The 18,489-nt window shown below is 40.9% G+C and overlaps 1 protein-coding gene across 1 annotated transcript in view; it reads left to right on the forward strand.

Moving 5' to 3' along the window:
* The window catches only part of LOC126150865 (uncharacterized), a 62,705-nt gene extending 58,177 nt beyond the window's left edge, over positions 1–4,528 (forward strand). The window contains exon 4 of the mRNA XM_049915904.1: positions 4,375–4,528. Coding sequence (XP_049771861.1) covers positions 4,375–4,528 — 154 coding nt within the window. The remainder of the gene's footprint in view (positions 1–4,374) is intronic.
* Positions 4,529–18,489: the final 13,961 nt, after the last annotated feature.

The following is an 18,489-nucleotide window of genomic DNA, read 5'->3' on the forward strand; positions in this document are numbered from 1 at the left end:
GTACCAGCACAGAAAGGCCTTTTTGGTTAATGTTACAAGGCCAGATCAGTCAATCATCCAGACTGTTGCCCCTGCAACTACTGAAAAGGCTGCTGCCCCTCTTCAGGAACCACACGTTGGTCTGGCCTCTCAACAGATACCCATCTGTTGTGGTTGCACCTACGTTATGGCTATCCGTATCGCTGAGCACACAAGCATCCCCACCAACGTCAAGGTCCATGGTTCATGTTGGGGACCAGTTTGGTATACAGCTTTATTCTGCCAGGAAGTTCCAGAATTTTCACTGCCTGATTATTTGTTCTGAACCAAAATTGCTTTGTTGAGTGAGGAGAGAGAAGATCAGTGGAAATAACAGCACACTACTTGCTGAGTTACATTTAGACAAGGTAACCACATTTAGTATTTAGAAGTACGGTGATAGTTAATTGTCAGGACAATATACAAATTAATTTTTGTAAGAGATGGTTGTCTTTTGTTAATAATCTGTACTTTGAGTTTTCCTCATTCATGAAGGTTCTTGTTCTTGGTGGGAATTACAGGTCAGATGAAACATATGATTTCATGAATCACACGTAACTAGTATCACCTGCTGAGGCATTGGTTTCACTCTGCAGAAATATCACATTCATGAAGATTGCCACATTTGCTTTTGAAATTCATATAATGTATTGCATAAATTTAGTTCTGCACGCATTTTATTGTTTTTCCACACAAGGTTCACAGCCTTTATTCCCAAAAGCAATGCTACATATGAGTTCCTTTAGTACTATTAGGGTGCATTTACATGTGTGAACGTTTTGGATAATCATCTTACAGTCTTCGCACACACAAGAACATGATGGGTGTCCAGCACATTTTTCTCTAATGGGTAGAAATGAGTTGCAGAGACAATTCCCAAATCATTGGATTGAACGAGGAGGAGATGTGTCGTGGCCGGCTCATTCAACAGACTTGACACCGCTGGATTTTTTCTTGTGGGGATTCATAAAAGACGTTGTTTATAAAGATGTTCCAGCTATACTTGAAGATATACGAGAGAGAATTGTCAGAGCATGTGCTGCAATAAGTCCCAAAGTGATAAGGAATACCACATAATCCCTGATAAGAAGATTGCAGCACTGCACTGATACCAATGGTGATAACTTTGAACACCATCTGTAAACGTACGTTCATGCCACCTTTCTGACCTTCGTTGACCTCCAAAGACCTTACTGTTACACATCATTGGACTCGTCTCAATAGCTTCTATCAGAAAATAAGTACCAAACTATAGCATCCCATTAAAAAAAAATAAAAAATAAAAAAGAAGTTAACCTTCATATCTCTTGACATGACCCCGCCTAGCAACAAAAAACAAACATCATATTATGGCCCTCGTTGTCCCATGCAACATTTGTCCCACAAACATTTCAGCTACTACCACACTTTCAGAGTTATTCTATGTGGCAATAGTTAGTGAAGGGGTGTATTTATATATATATATTAAATTGTTCAGATAGTTAAAGGAGATGAAAATTAATTGTGATGGAGTACTGCAATTCGATAGTAGGAAAAGGAAGAGAAGGAAAAACAGTAGGTGAATATGGAATGGGGGAAAGGAATGACAGAGGGCGCCAGCTGGTAGAATGTTCCACAGAGCATAATTTAATTATCTCTAACACTTGGTTTAAGATAAGGTAAGGTCTTATGGGACCAAACTACTGAGGTCATCGGTCACTTGGTTTAAGAAAGATAAAAGAAGGTTGTATGGGTGGAAGAGACCTGTAGGCACTGGAGGTTTCAGATTGATTATGTAATGGTAGGACAAAAATTTAGTAACCAGATTTTAAATTTTAAGACATTTCCAGGGGCAGAAGTGGACTCTGACCACAATTTATTGGTTTTGAACTGTAGATTAAAACTGAAGAAATTGCAAAAAGGTAGGAAATTAAAGAGATGGGACCTGGATAAGCTGAAAGCACCAGAGGTTGTTGAGAGTTTCAGATGGGGCAATAGGCAACAGATGACTAAATCAGGGGAAAGGAATACAGCAGAAGACAAATGGGTAAGTTTAAGAGATGAAATAGTGATGGCAGCAGGGGTAAAAAGACAAGGACTAGTGGAAATCCTTGGATAACAGGAGACATTGAACTTGATTGATGAAAGGAGAAAACTTAAAAATTCAGCAAATGAAGCAGGTGGAAGGGAATACAAAGTTTTAAAAAATGAGATTGACAGGAAGTGCAAAATGGTTAAGCAGGAATGGCTGGATGACCAATGGAAGGATTTAGAAGGGTATTTCACTCAGGGAAACTTAGATACCACCTGCAGGAAAAGAGAAGCAGTTGTATGATATCAAGAGCTCAGATGAAAAACCAGTCTTAAAGAAAGAAGGAAAAACTGAAAGGTGGAAGGAGTATACAGAGGGTGTATACAAGGGAGATAAAATTGAAGACAATGTTATAGAGAGGGGGAATGGACATACATGAAGACGAGATGAGAGATATGATACTGTGAGAAGAATTTGACAGTGCTCTGAAAGATCTAAGGCAAAACAAGGCCCCAGGTGCAGATGATATTTTGTCAGAATTACTGATAGCCTTGGGAGAGCCAGCCATGACAAAACTCTTCCACCTCATGTGCGAGATGTATGAGACAGGCGAAATACCCTCAGACTCTTAGGAGAATGTGGTAATTCCAATTCCAAAATTGAAAAACTGGTATCAGTTTGGATTCCAGATACATGTACAAACAGGCAATGCAATACTGACCCAACAATTTATCTTAGAAGGTAGGTTAAGGAAAGACAAACCTATGTTTATAGCATTTGTAGACTTAGAGAAAGCTTTTGACAATATTGATTGGAATACTCTCTTTGAAATTCTGAAGGTAGCAGGGGTAAAATACAGGGAGAGAAGGACTATTTACGACTTGTACAGAAACTAGATGACAGTTATAAGATTCAAGGGGCATGAAAGGAAGCAGTTGTTGAGAAGGGAGCAAGACAGGGTTGTAGCCTGTCCCCAATGTTATTCAATCTGTACATTGAACAAGCAGTAAAGGAAGCTAAAGAAAAATCTGGAGTAGGAATTAAAGTTCAGTGAGAAGAAATAAAAACTTCGAAGGTTTGCTGATGACATTGTAATTCTGTCAGAGACAACAAAGGACGTGGAAGAGCACTTGAATGGAACGTACAGTGTCTTCAAAGGAGGATATAAGATGAACATAGACAAAAGCAAATCAAGGATAAGGGAACAAAGGTGAATTAAATCTGCTGATGCTAAGGGAATTAGATTAGGACATGAGACACTTAAAGTAGTAAATGAGTTTTGTTGGCAGCAAAATAACTGATGCTGGCCAAAGTAGAGAGGATATAAAATGTAGATTGGCAAAGGCAAGAAAAGCATTTCTGAAGAAGAGACATTTGTTAATATCGAATATAAATTTAAGTGTTAGGAAGCCTTTTCTGAAGATATTTGTCTGGATTGTAGCCATGTATGGAAGTGAAACATGGATGATAAACAATTCAGGCAAAAAGGAAAAAAAAAAAAGATTTCAAAATGTGGGACTAGAGAAGACTTTTGAAGATTAGATGGGTAGATTATGTAACTGATGAGGGGGCACTGAATAAATTTGGAGAGACAAGAAATTTGTGGCACAACTTGACCAGGAGAAGGGATTGGTTGATAGGACACATTTAGTATTGGGGGGACATGTAGGGGGGGGGGGGGGTAAAACTAATAGAGGGAGACCAAGAGATTAATATAGTAACCAGACTGAGAATGATGTAGCTATTCAGAGATGAAGAGCCTCACACAGGATAGTAGAGCAGCATGGAGAACTGCATCAAACCAGTCTTTGGACTGAAGACCACAGCAATAGCAACATCAACTAAATGTATGTGCTTGTAAAATACAATTCTGTAAGCCATACACTAAACAAATAACACCTGAGAAGCTGTAGACAGTCATTTCATTCCATTTTGTAGGTGGTGGAACTGACCCACCAAAAACAGGGAAATTCATGATAATCCACCGCAAATAATGTGTGTTTCTGATCAGAAATGTGAATTAGAGTTGAAAAAGTCTTATGCCGAGTAGTTAATGGAGAATGAAAGGGAATTAATAAATTCGTTTTTAATTCTACTGTGTTCTGTCTATGCAAGAGTATTTACAAATAAATGAGAGCACAGTGCTAAGAACTGCCAAATTATAAATATTTCCTCAGCTTGACAAAAATATTTATTTTATAAGACAGATGAAATATTTTTGTACATTGCATCTGAAATCTAGATACCTTCTGTAACGTATACTGTCACTGTGAGTAGATCAGTTAATATTGATAAATATTGGATTTATCAGTAGACATCATGATTTACATTTGTTGAATTTTTAGATACCATAGATCTCATCAGGAAGAGCGTCAGAAAGCAAAGCCAAGCAATTCATCCCAGTATAGCGCTCCTCTTAATCTTCAGAAGAAGCAACTATCTGTATCACTAAGAAAAAGTAAGAAACAGAAATTTCACTCTCCTCTTTTGTTTACGTAACATATGCCCTATCTTAGTGTAAAAAATATGGTACAGTACATGTTTTATAATTTTATATACTTTCGCCCTTCTTATTGCATTTGCAAGAGCGCCTGGCAAAAAGAAAATCCACTACAGCAAAAACTGGACAATTCAGTGGGGAGATCAGGCTCTTCAACAAACAAAATGATGGTCCAGCAGCGGCGTTATTGCAGTCAAATGTTTGGAATACAGTACCAAACGTTTCTTCGAACATTTTTGTAAGTTAACATTTTTGCAGTTATTTTTATTATATGCTGATATCGCACAATTTCCTTAATCTTTACCTGTGATCATCAAAATGTATGAAAGTAAGATTTCTGCTTAATATAAAGATGACATGTTGAGTTGCAGACAAGCACAACAAAAAGACTGTTACTACTATATGAAAAGACTGTTGGAATTCCAACATGGAGTTTCCATTGCATAAAAGTAAGATCTGCTTATTGTGTATGAAAATGAGTCAAAGGTTTTCACCTAAATCGTCCAGAGAAGCTATTAAGATTTATTTTTGAATCCTTATTTTGTTTTTAATGTAACTTCTCAAGTAGTGTTACTGATGAAAACTAAAGCCAAAATATATCCAAGTGATAATTTGCTATATGAAGTGAAAATGTAAATGCTATCAATCACTTTTGGATGTTTTAATCGCCATTTGTCACAGAGAAATATGCTCATAAGACAAAACATAATGACCACCACCCACCGCAATGCTGGTTTTGGACTGATGTCATTGCTGGCATGTGACAAGGTAAAAAAAGTATGTAAGCAGAGCAGACATGGACGGGAGATTACCCTAGTGAAAATATGGGCTGCAAATGGGGAAATCTGCTGAGATAACTGAATCTGACAAACGGCAGATTATTATTAAGCAGAGCCTGTGAAGGAGTATCCCTGCCGGCTGCGGTGGCCGAGCAGTTCTGGCGCCTCAGTCCAGAACCGCGCGACTGCTACCGTTGCAGGTTGAAATCCTGCCTTGGTCATGGATGTGTGTGATGTCCTTAGGTTAGTTAGATTTAAGTAGTTATAAGTTCTAAGGGACTGATGACCTCAGATGTTAAATCCCATAGTGCTCAGAGACATTTGAACCATTTTTGGAGTAGGTCTATCTCTTAAATGGCGAAGCTGGTCAAACTGTCACATGCTACTGTTGTGAGTATCTATGGAAAGAGGTAGGATGACAGTGAAACCACCACTAGGCACTACATGGTTGGATGTCCATGACGGTTTACAAAACATGGGGTTCGGAGGCTTGTCTTCTCTGTAGAGTAGGTCAGATGGGGATCTGTGACATTTATGGCTCAAAAGCACAATGCTGGTGCACACACAAGTGTTTCACAGCACAACATCCATCATACATTGTTGAACATGGAGCTCTGCAGCAGACCGCCACTACATGTTCCCATGTTGACCCAATGACATCATCAATTACAATTGCAGTGGTGATGGGACCAACGGGATTCGACCATTGATCAATGGAAACGTGTTTGATCTTTGGGTGAATCATGTGTTTGCTACACTACGTGGATGATCATCTCGACAAGCGCCATCATTGAGCTGAATGGTGGCTCAAAATGTACAGCATGCCACAGACGCAGCTTGGTGGAAGCAGTATTATCCTGTGGGAGATGTTCTCCTGTGCTTGCATGGGACGTGTAGTAATCGAAGACACACTAACAGGTATGAACCAGCTGCAGCCCTTCATGCTTGATCCATCTTTTGGACTTTGTCTATGTCCCTGAGCCAGAACAATGCTACAGTGGTTTGAGGAGCATTATAGTGAACTCGCACTGATATCTCAGTGACAAAATTCATCTGATACATCATATGGAAGCCATTTGGGTTGCTGTCGGGCACCATCACTGCGTATGCAAATCAATGTCCCATTGCTGACGTGAATTACATGACCTGTGTGTAACCATGTAATAGCACATACCTCAAAAACCTACCAACTAACTGTCAGACCTCTGATACACAGATTCAACAATGAGTTTCGATCCAAAGACAAATGAGCAGACTATTAAGAAAGTGGTCATAATGTTTTGGCTCTTCAGTGTACAATGTACTCCAATGAAGATATGAAGGAAGATTAAGATTTAATTATGAGCAAAAAGAATTAAAATCTTGGATGTCTGACTGCACTTGGGAGGGGGGGCAGAGGAGTAGTGGCAAAAAGATTTTTTTAAGCAGAGACTGTAGTAAAAAGTGGCATACTTATGTCAGAGTGAGTAATTTATGTATTCTTCAATTCTATAGAAACTGTGATCTTTTAGAAATAGTGCAAAATATAAGTAATTTGGAATTCTTAACATATCTGTGGAACTGGAGACATAATACTCTTGCATGCTGAGAAACATTTCAGATGCTAATCAGTTTATCTTTATAACTCTTGTATTGAAAATACATTTATATACAGCTATGCAATGTAAGTTTTATATTCAGCAGTAACCTTGGAGAACTATGTAGTAATGTTCTAAATTATTATTTATCTGGGATTATTTATCACAATCAAGTTCAGTACAGTATGAGGGAACAAATACCTGCAATAATATTTCTGCGTGAACTTGAAATTTTTATCTAAAATACTAGCTTTTTACTGGCTTCACCTGCCGAACTTTTGTTGTGTACATTGCACACATCTTGTCCTCCTCCCTCACTCTGTCCTTCCCCTTCCCTACCTTTCTCTGATCATCTCCTCCTTCCCGTCTCTCTGTCTGTCTCCCCCCCTCTTTCTGTCAACCTACTCCAACTCCCTCTGTTTGCCAATCTCCTCCTCCCCCCTTCCTACTAAGCAGTGCTGTCAGTATGTAAACTGCCTGGAAGGTATTCTAATACTATGTGCACAACACGCTGGGCCTGCAGGGCAGCTGGGATGTCAGGTATTACCAGTCCTTTTCACCTCCATCTAAAGCCCAGAGGGAATTGAGTATGGTATACACTGCAGAGTACTGAAAATAATTTACAAATTTTGACATCAGAAGCAATCATTTTAAACCACACATGTCTTTGAATTTCATTTTTATTCTGTTAACTCTACATCTACATACAAATTCTGTAACCCACTGTGAAGTAGTGGGTGCAAGACGTTAGGATTCCTTCCTGCTCCGATTGCTTAGGGAGTGCGGGATGAATCCTTAAACGCTTCTGTGCAGTGTGTGTATTATAGTTAGTGTAATCTTGTCTTCACTGTCCCTATGGTAGCAGTATGTAGAGGGCTGAATTATATTTCTAGATACTTCAGTTTTAAAATTATGTGAGTAGAGATATATATATATATATATATATATATATATATATATATATATATATATATATATATATATATATATATATATATATATCAACAAGCAACAGTACCTCCATTACGACAGCTGCCACCCATTCCACATCAAACGGTCCCTTCCCTACAGCCTAGGTCTTCGTGGCAAACGAATCTGCTCCAGTCCGGAATCCCTGAAGCATTACACCAACAACCTGACAACAGCTTTCGCATCCCGCAACTACCCTCCCGACCTGGTACAGAAGCAAATAACCAGAGCCACTTCCTCATCCTCTCAAACCCAGAACCTCCCACAGAAGAACCACAAAAGTGCCCCACTTGTGACAGGATACTTTCCGGGACTGGATCAGATTCTGAATGTGGCTCTCCAGCAGGGATACGACTTCCTCAAATCCTGTCCTGAAATGAGATCCATCCTTCATGAAATCCTCCCCACTCCACCAAGAGTGTCTTTCCGCCGTCCACCTAACCTTCATAACCTCTTAGTTCATCCCTATGAAATCCCCAAACCACCTTCCCTACCCTCTGGCTCCTACCCTTGTAACCGCCCCCGGTGTAAAACCTGTCCCATGCACCCTCCCACCACCACCTACTCCAGTCCTGTAACCCGGAAGGTGTACACAATCAAAGGCAGAGCCACGTGTGAAAGCACCCACGTGATCTACCAACTGACCTGCCTACACTGTGATGCATTCTATGTGGGAATGACCAGCAACAAACTGTCCATTCGCATGAATGGACACAGGCAGACAGTGTTTGTTGGTAATGAGGATCACCCTGTGGCTAAACATGCCCTGGTGCACGACCAGCACATCTTGGCGCAGTGTTACACCGTCCGGGTTATCTGGATACTTCCTACTAACACCAACCTATCCGAACTCCGGAGATGGGAACTTGCTCTTCAATATATCCTCTCTTCCCGTTATCCACCAGGCCTCAATCTCCGCTAATTTCAAGTTGCCGCCACTCATACCTCACCTGTCATTCAACAACATCTTTGCCTCTGCACTTCTGCCTCGACTGACATCTCTGCCCAAACTCTTTGTCTTTAAATATGTCTGCTTGTGTCTGTATATGTGTGGATGGATATGTGTGTGTGTGCGAGTGTGTACCCGTCCTTTTTTCCCCCTAAGGTAAGTCTTTCCGCTCCCGGGACTGGAATGACTCCTTACCCTCTCCCTTAAAACCCACATCCTTTCGTCTTTCCCTCTCCTTCCCTCTTTCCTGATGAGGCAACAGTTTGTTGCGAAAGCTTGAATTTTGTGTGTATGTTTGTGTTCGTTTGTGTGTCTGTCGACCTGCCAGCACTTTCATTTGGTAAGTCACATCATCTTTGTTTTTAAGTATATTTTTCCTTCGTGTATATATATATATACACCTAAAAACAAAGATGTGTGACTTACCAAATGAAAGTGCTGGCAGTTTCCTTCTATATATATATATATATATATATATATATATATATATATATATATATATATATATATATATATATATATATATAAAGAAAGATGATGAGACTTACCAAACAAAAGCGCTGGCAGGTCGATAGACACACAAACAAACACAAACATACACACAAAATTCTAGCTTTTGCAACCAACGGTTGCCTCATCAGGAAAGAGGGAAGGAGAGTGAAAGACAAAAGGATGTGGGTTTTAAGGGAGAGGGTAAGGAGTCATTCCGGTCCCGGGAGCGGAAAGACTTACCTTAGGGGGAAAAAAGGACGGGTATACACTCGCACACACACACATATCCATCCACACATATACAGACACAAGCAGACATATTTAAAGTCTTTAAGCCCTGTCTCTTTAGGATGTTTGCAACTCTGTGCATTAGCATTTAAGCCTGGGCAAACCCTCCAATCACACCTAAGCCAGCCAGCTACCAAGAGGGACAAATTCCAACAATCAGGAATATATAAACTTGAATGTCAAAGTTTTGATGCAGTATACATAGGCATGACATGCAGGAGTTTTGAAACAAGATACAAAGAACATATCAGATGTTGGAAGTATGAAACAAACCATTCCACATTTGCAGAGCACTTAAAACACAATAACCATCATCTTACAAACATGAAACAAGAAATGAAAATAATGAGAATAAGCAACCATGACAAACATCTTATACATATGCAAGAAAACTTCCACATCCAGAAAGCCATAGCAGAAAACAAACATGTGATAAATGAACAAACGCACATCAGCACAGGCTCCCTACTACAATTAATAAAGGAAATGATCACATAAAACAAAAAAGCTCTTCCCCACACCATCCGGACACGCACACACACACACACACACACACACACACACACACACACACACACACACACAAATGCATACACGAACACATCACAGATATTTCAATAATTACACTCGAAAGTTTGGCAATAACATTCGATCTTTGGTAAAAACATTTGACAGTCGGCAACAGAAACCAAAACATTGCATTGATGCAAGTGTTCAGGTCATAGTGCTATGGTATGTGGGAAAAAAACGGCAAACTGACATTCATAAGAAAAAGAACAACACCAGAAATGCAACAGGAGCTTAATATGTAAGAAATTGTCCACGCAACCTATAAGTACAGTTCAAAACATTACTACTTAATAAGAAATACCAACCACCAGAACTGTTTATAACCTATAGGCACCGTGACAAAAATGTAAATTAAATAGCTAACATATGTACATATTCCAGGCCACTGATAATGCCTTGCAGAAAATAAAGGCGAAACGCGTATGGCACTAAAATTGTGTTTTATTCAGTTGATGTCAGACGGTCCATAAGTAAAAAGAATATTGCTCTTTAAATTAGAAAACCTGCTGTGAAAAAATTTCAGGCATGGAAGAAGAAATAATCTCAACCAAAGGCATGCAATTTGTGTCAAAGTAATGCTTTTCTTCATTCACAAAAATAGTACTTTTGAAGTAAGTATTGGTAAAAAACTTTCTTCAGGGGATTTTTCTATCAGCAACAACTTCCTCAACAAACACGTTCAACATGAAAGGAATATTCTAGTTACAAAAATGGAATCGGAAAACATCCCAAAGATAGTTGGTATGTGCAGGAAGAGCTATGAAACTCATTTGAAATTGAGAAACAACTTTAAAAAATCATTGCTGGAGATGATGAAAAATGTTCATCTTTTGCAAAATCCTTCCAGAGAAAAAGTAGTGTTCAGTGTCTGTTCATTTACATAATGTTTGGGATCAATAGAAATTGTAAATAAAAATACATTTTGATACACATCAAAAAAAGTTTTGCATCACCTCAGTTCAGAGTGTTCCGGAACGTGTACGGGAAATTGGAATAGAGATCAACATAAAAATCATTTCTGCCCTTTTTATTGCTCATGAAAATCACACATTGCATGTCGTACCACCACACAGCGAGACCGTCAGAGGTGGTGGTCCAGATTGCTATACACCCCTGTACCTCTAATACCCAGCTGCATGTTCTCTTACATTGATTCATGCCTGTATTCATTGTGGCATACTATCCACTAACTCATCAAGGCACTGTTGGTCCAGATTGTCCCACTTCAAATGGTGATTTGGCATAGGTCCCTTAGATAGGTTAGTGGATCACGTTGTCTATAAACAGCCCTTTTCAATCTATCCTAGCCATGTTCAATAGGGTTCATGTCTGGAGAACATGCTGGCCACTCTATTCAAGAGGTATCGCTATCCTGAAGGAAGTCATTCAGAAGATGTGCACAATGGGGGTGCGAATTGTCGTCCATGAAAATGAATGCCTTGCCAATATGCTGCTGATATGGTTGCACTATTGGTTGGAGGATGGCATTAATGTATCATACAGCCGTTGTGGCGCCTTCCATGACCACCAGCTGCGTACATCGACCCCACGTAATGCCACCCCAAAACAGCAGGGAACCTTCACCTTGCTGCACTCGCTGGACAATGTGTCTAAGGCAGTCAGCCTGACCGGGTTGCCTCCAAACACATTTCCAACATTTTTCTGGTGTATGCAACACTCATCAGTGAAGAGAATGTGATGCCAATCCTGAGCGGTTCATTCAGCATGTTGTTGGGCCCATCTCTACCATGTTGCATGGTGTTGTGGTTGCAAAGATGGACCTCCCCATGGATGTTGGGAGTGAATTTGTGCATCATGCAGCCTATTGCACACAGTTTGAGTCATAAACCGATGTCCTGTGGCTGCACAAAAAGCATTATTCAACATGGTGGTGTTACTGTCAGGGTTCCTCTGACCCATAATCCATAGGTAGTGGTCATCCACTGCAGTTGTACCCCTTGGGCAGCCAGAGCGAGGCATGTCATCCACAGTTCCCATCTCTCTGTATCTCCTCCATGTCTTAACAACATCACTTTTGTTCACTCTGAGACATCTGGACACTTCCCTTGTTGAGAGCCCTTTCTGGCACAAAGTAACAATGCAGATGTGGTTGAACCATGGTGCTGACCGTCTAGACATGGTTGAACTACAGACAACATGAGCTGTGTACCTCCTTCCAGGTGGAATGACTGGAACTGATCGGCTGTGGGACCCTCTCCATCTAATAGGTGCTCTAATAGGTGCTGCTCATGCATGGTTGTTTACATCTTTGGGCAGTTAGTGACATCTATTAACAGTCAAAGGGACTGTGTCTGTAATGCAACATCCACAGTCAACATCTATCTTCAGGAGTTCAAGGAATTGGTGATGCAAAACTTTTTTTGATTTGTGTATTACAGAAGTTGTATACCACTTCTTCTTTTTGTAATGACCCTCACCAGGCCACATTACAGTTTTCCTTAGATGATAGAAGTTAACGAGAGCCGAGTTTGCCCACATTTGTTTCCTATGCTGTCCTTCCTCGTTTTTCCAGTTTTTAATTTTGGCTTTCTGTGAAAATCAAGGTGCTCATGGAGATTGTTTTTTGAATGGAATGCGTTTATGGATATCCTCCACTTTAGCCCCCCTTCTTGCAGGTCATTTTCTACCTCAGTGAATGACACCTCCTTGGTTTTCATGCTGAGAAAGCAACAGAAGATCTGACTGCTTAACCTTGTTGGATTCATATGTTCAATGTGGCCATAGAAAACAATCCTAAAAATGTGTCTGCAATCTTGTCTACATGTATATAGAGCTAATGGCTATGTTGTCTCCTGAGTTTATCACTTAGTTTGAGTGGGCCTTAGATTTTCCTCAAGGTAAGTGTTTTCTCTTAACTACAGAAGCTGAGCACTTTATTAATGGAAACGGTTAATTTTTCTTAAGTTTTTCACGTTTTCAGGAAGTTTTAAAAAATGAATTTTGGAATTTTTAGCTCACAATGTTTTATAACTAGTGCTGTATTTGCCTTTATGTGTCTGCATAAATTTCTTTTAGAATATAAAAAGAAAATGGTGGAGATTGGTAAGTTTATATATCTTTTAAATGATATTATTTGATGCATACACTCTTTTTCCACTTTCAAGGCTTTTGAGAATTGGATAGAAGTTGTCCAATTGAGCAGAAATTTTATGCAGGCTAAGCATGAAAATTTTACCTTTTTAAAATTATTAAGATATTGTGTGATCTGAGGCTTTCCTGCCGAATGTGCTGTATCCAAGGTTCTCGGGTGTCCAGTCAGATCCGATTGTCAAAGTTCCACGATAATTCGGGGAATAACCGTTCCGCCATCATCAACAGCACCTGATGATGGCGGAATGGTTATTCACCAAAATATCATGGAACTTTGATGATCGGATCCGGCTGGACACCCAAGAACCTTATTAAGATATATTCTCTTCTTCAACCACTGGACAAGATAACTCTGGATTGGAGGGGGAAAGAAAATATTCTTTTGAATGGTGATGATCTAGTAATATTACATCTACTTCAAGTTGCAGTTCTTCAGACAATATAAAAGCCTGCATCTTGAAAGAAAAAAAAAAAGGTAATCAGGAATGATACACAGTTACTTTTCTTTGAAAAATTTGCAAAGGAAGAAGAACATGAAAAAAATTGTGCATCAGTTGATAAATTTCTTCATCAGTTTGGCACAGGCAGTGAAAATGTTCCCAGTGCAAGCAAAAATTAAAATCAAAAGTGAAGTACAGTATACTCCAAATTACTAGGGGTAATGTGGGCGAGAAGGTGGATGAATAGAAAAACACGAATAATCAAGGTATTTTCAAACATGTATTGTTTGTTTGAAAGTTTATCCAAGTTCTCTGCATAGGTACTGTAGGCTTGTATATTTTTTAAAAGTAGTCTGTGATGTTGGTCTGCTGCTGAGAGGAGTTGACATTTTTTCACATGGCATTTTGAATTTTTCTTGCAGCGATAATGTCTTTGTACAGAAACCCCCTCTGCCCCATATAATACAGAGGAATATCAACGATGACTGACAAGATTATTGTCTTCATCCCCACTTTTACACTCACTGTTTTCATCATTGTTTTGTTGCAAAGCAGCTGTCACAATTTTGGTGTCAGGCACATACTGGAAGCAGGGTTCACATGTATTGATTTCCATCCACTCATTCAAGTTTTCTCCACTGAAATCTTCAAAACAATTTAAACCCACTAGTAGATTCATTATTTGTGTAGTTGTTGTTTCTTCATCACTAAAACCTTGAAAATCAGTTTCTTCTATATCCTGGAAGAATTTTCCTCCTTGATTGAACTAGTGTATGTGGCTTGCCTTCCTGCCAGGCATCAGAAATCCCATTTATAGCTTCTAGAATTATCAATTTCTTCCATAATGGCACCTAGTCATCTTCATCAACTAACATTCTGAGTAGACCATCCCGTTAGTGCTGTTTTACTACTGCAGTTATGCATTGGTCCTTTGGCTTTATAATGGCAGTCACTTTAGTAGCTAGAACCTTAGTTATAATGAGACTATCACCAGATAAGAGAATCCCCTTATTGGGATGCAAATGAGCAGTATCAAGCAATATAACAGCCTTCTGTTCTTGTCTAGAAATTGCTGAGCTTGTGGTGCAAAATGTTTTTGAAATAATCACTAGCCATCCATGCTCCAGTTTTGTTGTATAATGCACAGGGAAATCCTTGAACGCTTGAACTTTTCATTATTATTATTACACATGATACAGGCCTTTTATCAGACCACATGAAACATTCATGACTACTTGTTCATCCCGTTCTTCCAGTACCCCTCCATTCGTTCACTAAAGGCTCTCTTCCTTTCTTCCGTCCACTTTGGATTTTGGGCTTTAGGTGCTGTTTTCTCTGACATCACTTCCCACTTGTACACCTTGTGTCTATAGATGTCTGCTGAATCTATCTGAGCTCTTTTTGGATCAATTTTGACTTGTGTGATCCAGGGTGTAGTGGTCTTGAGTCTCTGGATGTACCTAAGGATTCTATTGGTGCGTCTGGTCTGTGAGAGTCTGCTTATTCCATCAAATTTTACTCGCTTCTTTCTAATGTCTGCTGCGATGTTGGAGAACTTCTCTATGGTGTCCCTGGAGTGAAGTCTATATCCATCATCCGTGAGTTTTGGCCCAATAATTTTCCTAATGATTTTTCTTTCCTGTGTGAGAATGTTCTCAAGGTTGGCCTTTGTGTGTAATGTCAGTGTCTCACTGGCGTATAGCACCTCAGGTTTGATTACAGTGTTGTAGTGACGAATTTTGGTACAGGTGGACAGACATTTCTTGTTGTAAATACCCTATGTTTTGTATAAGGCTGTCTTCATTTTCAATAACCTAGTGTTCTGGGCAGTTTTCTCCTTTCCTGTTGGTTCGAGCACTACACCTAGGTACTTAAAGTGTGTGACCCTGTTGATCTTGCCATACTTTGTGTTCAAATTTGGAGGGTTTAATTTCATGCAGAAGAACTCAGTTTTCTGAAAGGAAATAAATCTGTAGCCCTTCTTTTTATGTGCACTCTTTGAGTGCTTCTATCTGTCTGATTGCTGTAGTTTATCTACGAGTAGTGCCAGATCGTCTGCGAAGGTTAGACAGCCGACTTCCAGCTTGTCCTCGGGTTGTCCAAGTCACACTGGCTTGCATTGGTCTTGTATTTGCAGCTCTTTCTCCTGTTCCTTGATGACATTATCCTGCACTAGGTTGAAGAATGCCTGTCTTGATCTCAAAGGGTGCAGGGATTTACCCCTTGAACTTCACCTTAGATGTCATGTCTGTCAGTGTCTGATCAGTTGCAGTGTCATGCCTCCAAACCTTGTTCATGTAGGATGTTGAACAATGACTGGTGGTTGACGGAGTCATATGCCTTCTTGAGCCAATAAAGGTGCATATGACTGTACTGTTCCTGAGGGCTTTGATTTTCAGGGTAGTCTTCCGATTGAAGATTTGTTCTGCAAAGGAACGACCAAGGCAGAATCCTGCCTGGTACTTGCCGATCTTATGTTCCAGTTGGTTCTGTGTTCTTTGGAGTAGGCACGCTTAGAGTACCTTGTATGTGACTTGTATTAGTGAGATGCCCCTGTAATTGTTCACATCTGTGGGGTCACCCTTTTTGTGCAGAGGGTGAATCAGTGCACATTTCCAATTATCTGGCAACTTCTCTGACGTCCATATGTCTGTGATGCTCTGTGTGAGTTCTCTGAGTTAGTTTGGTCCAAGGTTTTTCAGTAGTTCGACCACTATGCCATCTTCACCAGATGTCCTGTTGTTTTTGAGGCTGAGGATGTGCCTGTGGACTTCCTCTTGTGTCCGGGCTAGTGAGTCTGTGTGTCTGTCTGTAGGTTCTTCATCTGGAAATCTCCCTGTGGGTTCTGGGTAATTGAGTAATTCTGAGAAGTACTGTGCCAGCACCTTACAGTTCTCCTTATCCATCAATGCCAATTTTCTGTCGCTATTTCTAAAGCAGAGGTTTAGTGGTGTGTCTCCTCGGATGTGCCCTGCAAACGTCCTGTAGAAGTCCCTTGCGTTGTAGTTGCAGAATTTGTCCTATATAGAGTCTAGCTGTTCCTTCAGGTATTTCCTCTTGGATTGTCTAATAATATTTGCTGTTGTCTGTCATATTTTGTTGAACACCTGTAAATTTTCTGGGGACTTGTTACTGTTGTATTTCTGGTATGCCAGTTTCCTGGTGATGAGTGCATTCTCACAATCAGTGTCTCACCAGGGGTGCTTGGTATTCTTCTTCAGAGGAATGAGGGCTTGGCTTTTTCTGTGATTTTTTGCGGAAATTTTGCCAGTCATTTGTATGTTCTTTTACCCAAGCCTCTTTCACTCCAGAGTCAAATTTCAGTAGGGGAGTTTTCTTACAGAAGATTCTCTTGGGGGTGAACTTGACTTTGTTGCATGATAGGTAATGGTCAGAATCAATGTTGGCTCCCCTGCATACCTGTATGTCATGGATCTCTTTTTGTTCTGGGTACAAGATTGCCACATGGTCAATTTGGAACTCGCCTAACTGCTGGCCTGGTGAACGCCAGGTTTTCTGTTTTCTGGGATGTTTTCTGAGGGATGTTGACATGAGCTTGAGGTTGAGCTGCTGGCAAAGTTCTACGAGATGTGTGCCACTTTTGTTGGTGAATTTATGTGCGGGATAATTTCCAACTGTTTTCCTGTGCATTTTTTCTCTGTTGATCTGTGCATTGAAATCGCACATAAGAAGTTTGATGTCATCTTTCGAGACTTTGGATAATACACTCCTGGAAATAGAAATAAGAACACAGTGAATTCATTGTCCCAGGAAGGGGAAACTTTATTGACACATTCATGGGGTCAGATACATCACATGATCACACTGACAGAACCATAGGCACATAGACACAGGCAACAGAGCATGCACAATGTCGGCACTAGTACAGTGTATATCCACCTTTCGCAGCAATGCAGGCTGCTATTCTCCCATGGAGACGATCGTAGAGATGCTGGATGTAGTCCTGTGGAATGGCTTGCCATGCCATTTCCACCTGGCGCCTCAGTAGGACCAGCGTTCGTGCTGGACGTGCAGACTGCGTGAGACGACGCTTCATCCAGTCCCAAACATGCTCAATGGGGGACAGATCCGGAGATCTTGCTGACCAGGGTAGTTGACTTACACCTTCTAGAGCACGTTGGGTGGCACGGGATACATGCGGACGTGCATTGTCCTGTTGGAACAGCAAGTTCCCTTGCCGGTCTAGGAATGGTAGAACGATGGGTTCGATGACGGTTTGGATGTACCGTGCACTATTTAGTGTCCCCTCGATGATCACCAGTGGTGTACGGCCAGTGTAGGAGATCGCTCCCCACACCATGATGCCGGGTGTTGGCCCTGTGTGCCTCGGTCGTATGCAGTCCTGATTGTGGCGCTCACCTGCACGGCGCCAAACACGCATACGACCATCATTGGCACCAAGGCAGAAGCGACTCTCATCGCTGAAGACGACACGTCTCCATTCGTCCCTCCATTCACGCCTGTCGCGACACCACTGGAGGCGGGCTGCACGATGTTGGGGCGTGAGCGGAAGACGGCCTAACGGTGTGCGGGACCGTAGCCCAGCTTCATGGAGACGGTTGCGAATGGTCCTCGCCGATACCCCAGGAGCAACAGTGTCCCTAATTTGCTGGGAAGTGGCGGTGCGGTCCCCTACGGCACTGCGTAGGATCCTACGGTCTTGGCGTGCATCCGTGCGTCGCTGCGGTCCGGTCCCAGGTCGACGGGCACGTGCACCTTCCGCCGACCACTGGCGACAACATCGATGTACTGTGGAGACCTCAC

Source organism: Schistocerca cancellata, chromosome 2 (assembly GCF_023864275.1).
Source record: "Schistocerca cancellata isolate TAMUIC-IGC-003103 chromosome 2, iqSchCanc2.1, whole genome shotgun sequence".
Classification (NCBI taxonomy): domain Eukaryota; kingdom Metazoa; phylum Arthropoda; class Insecta; order Orthoptera; family Acrididae; genus Schistocerca; species Schistocerca cancellata.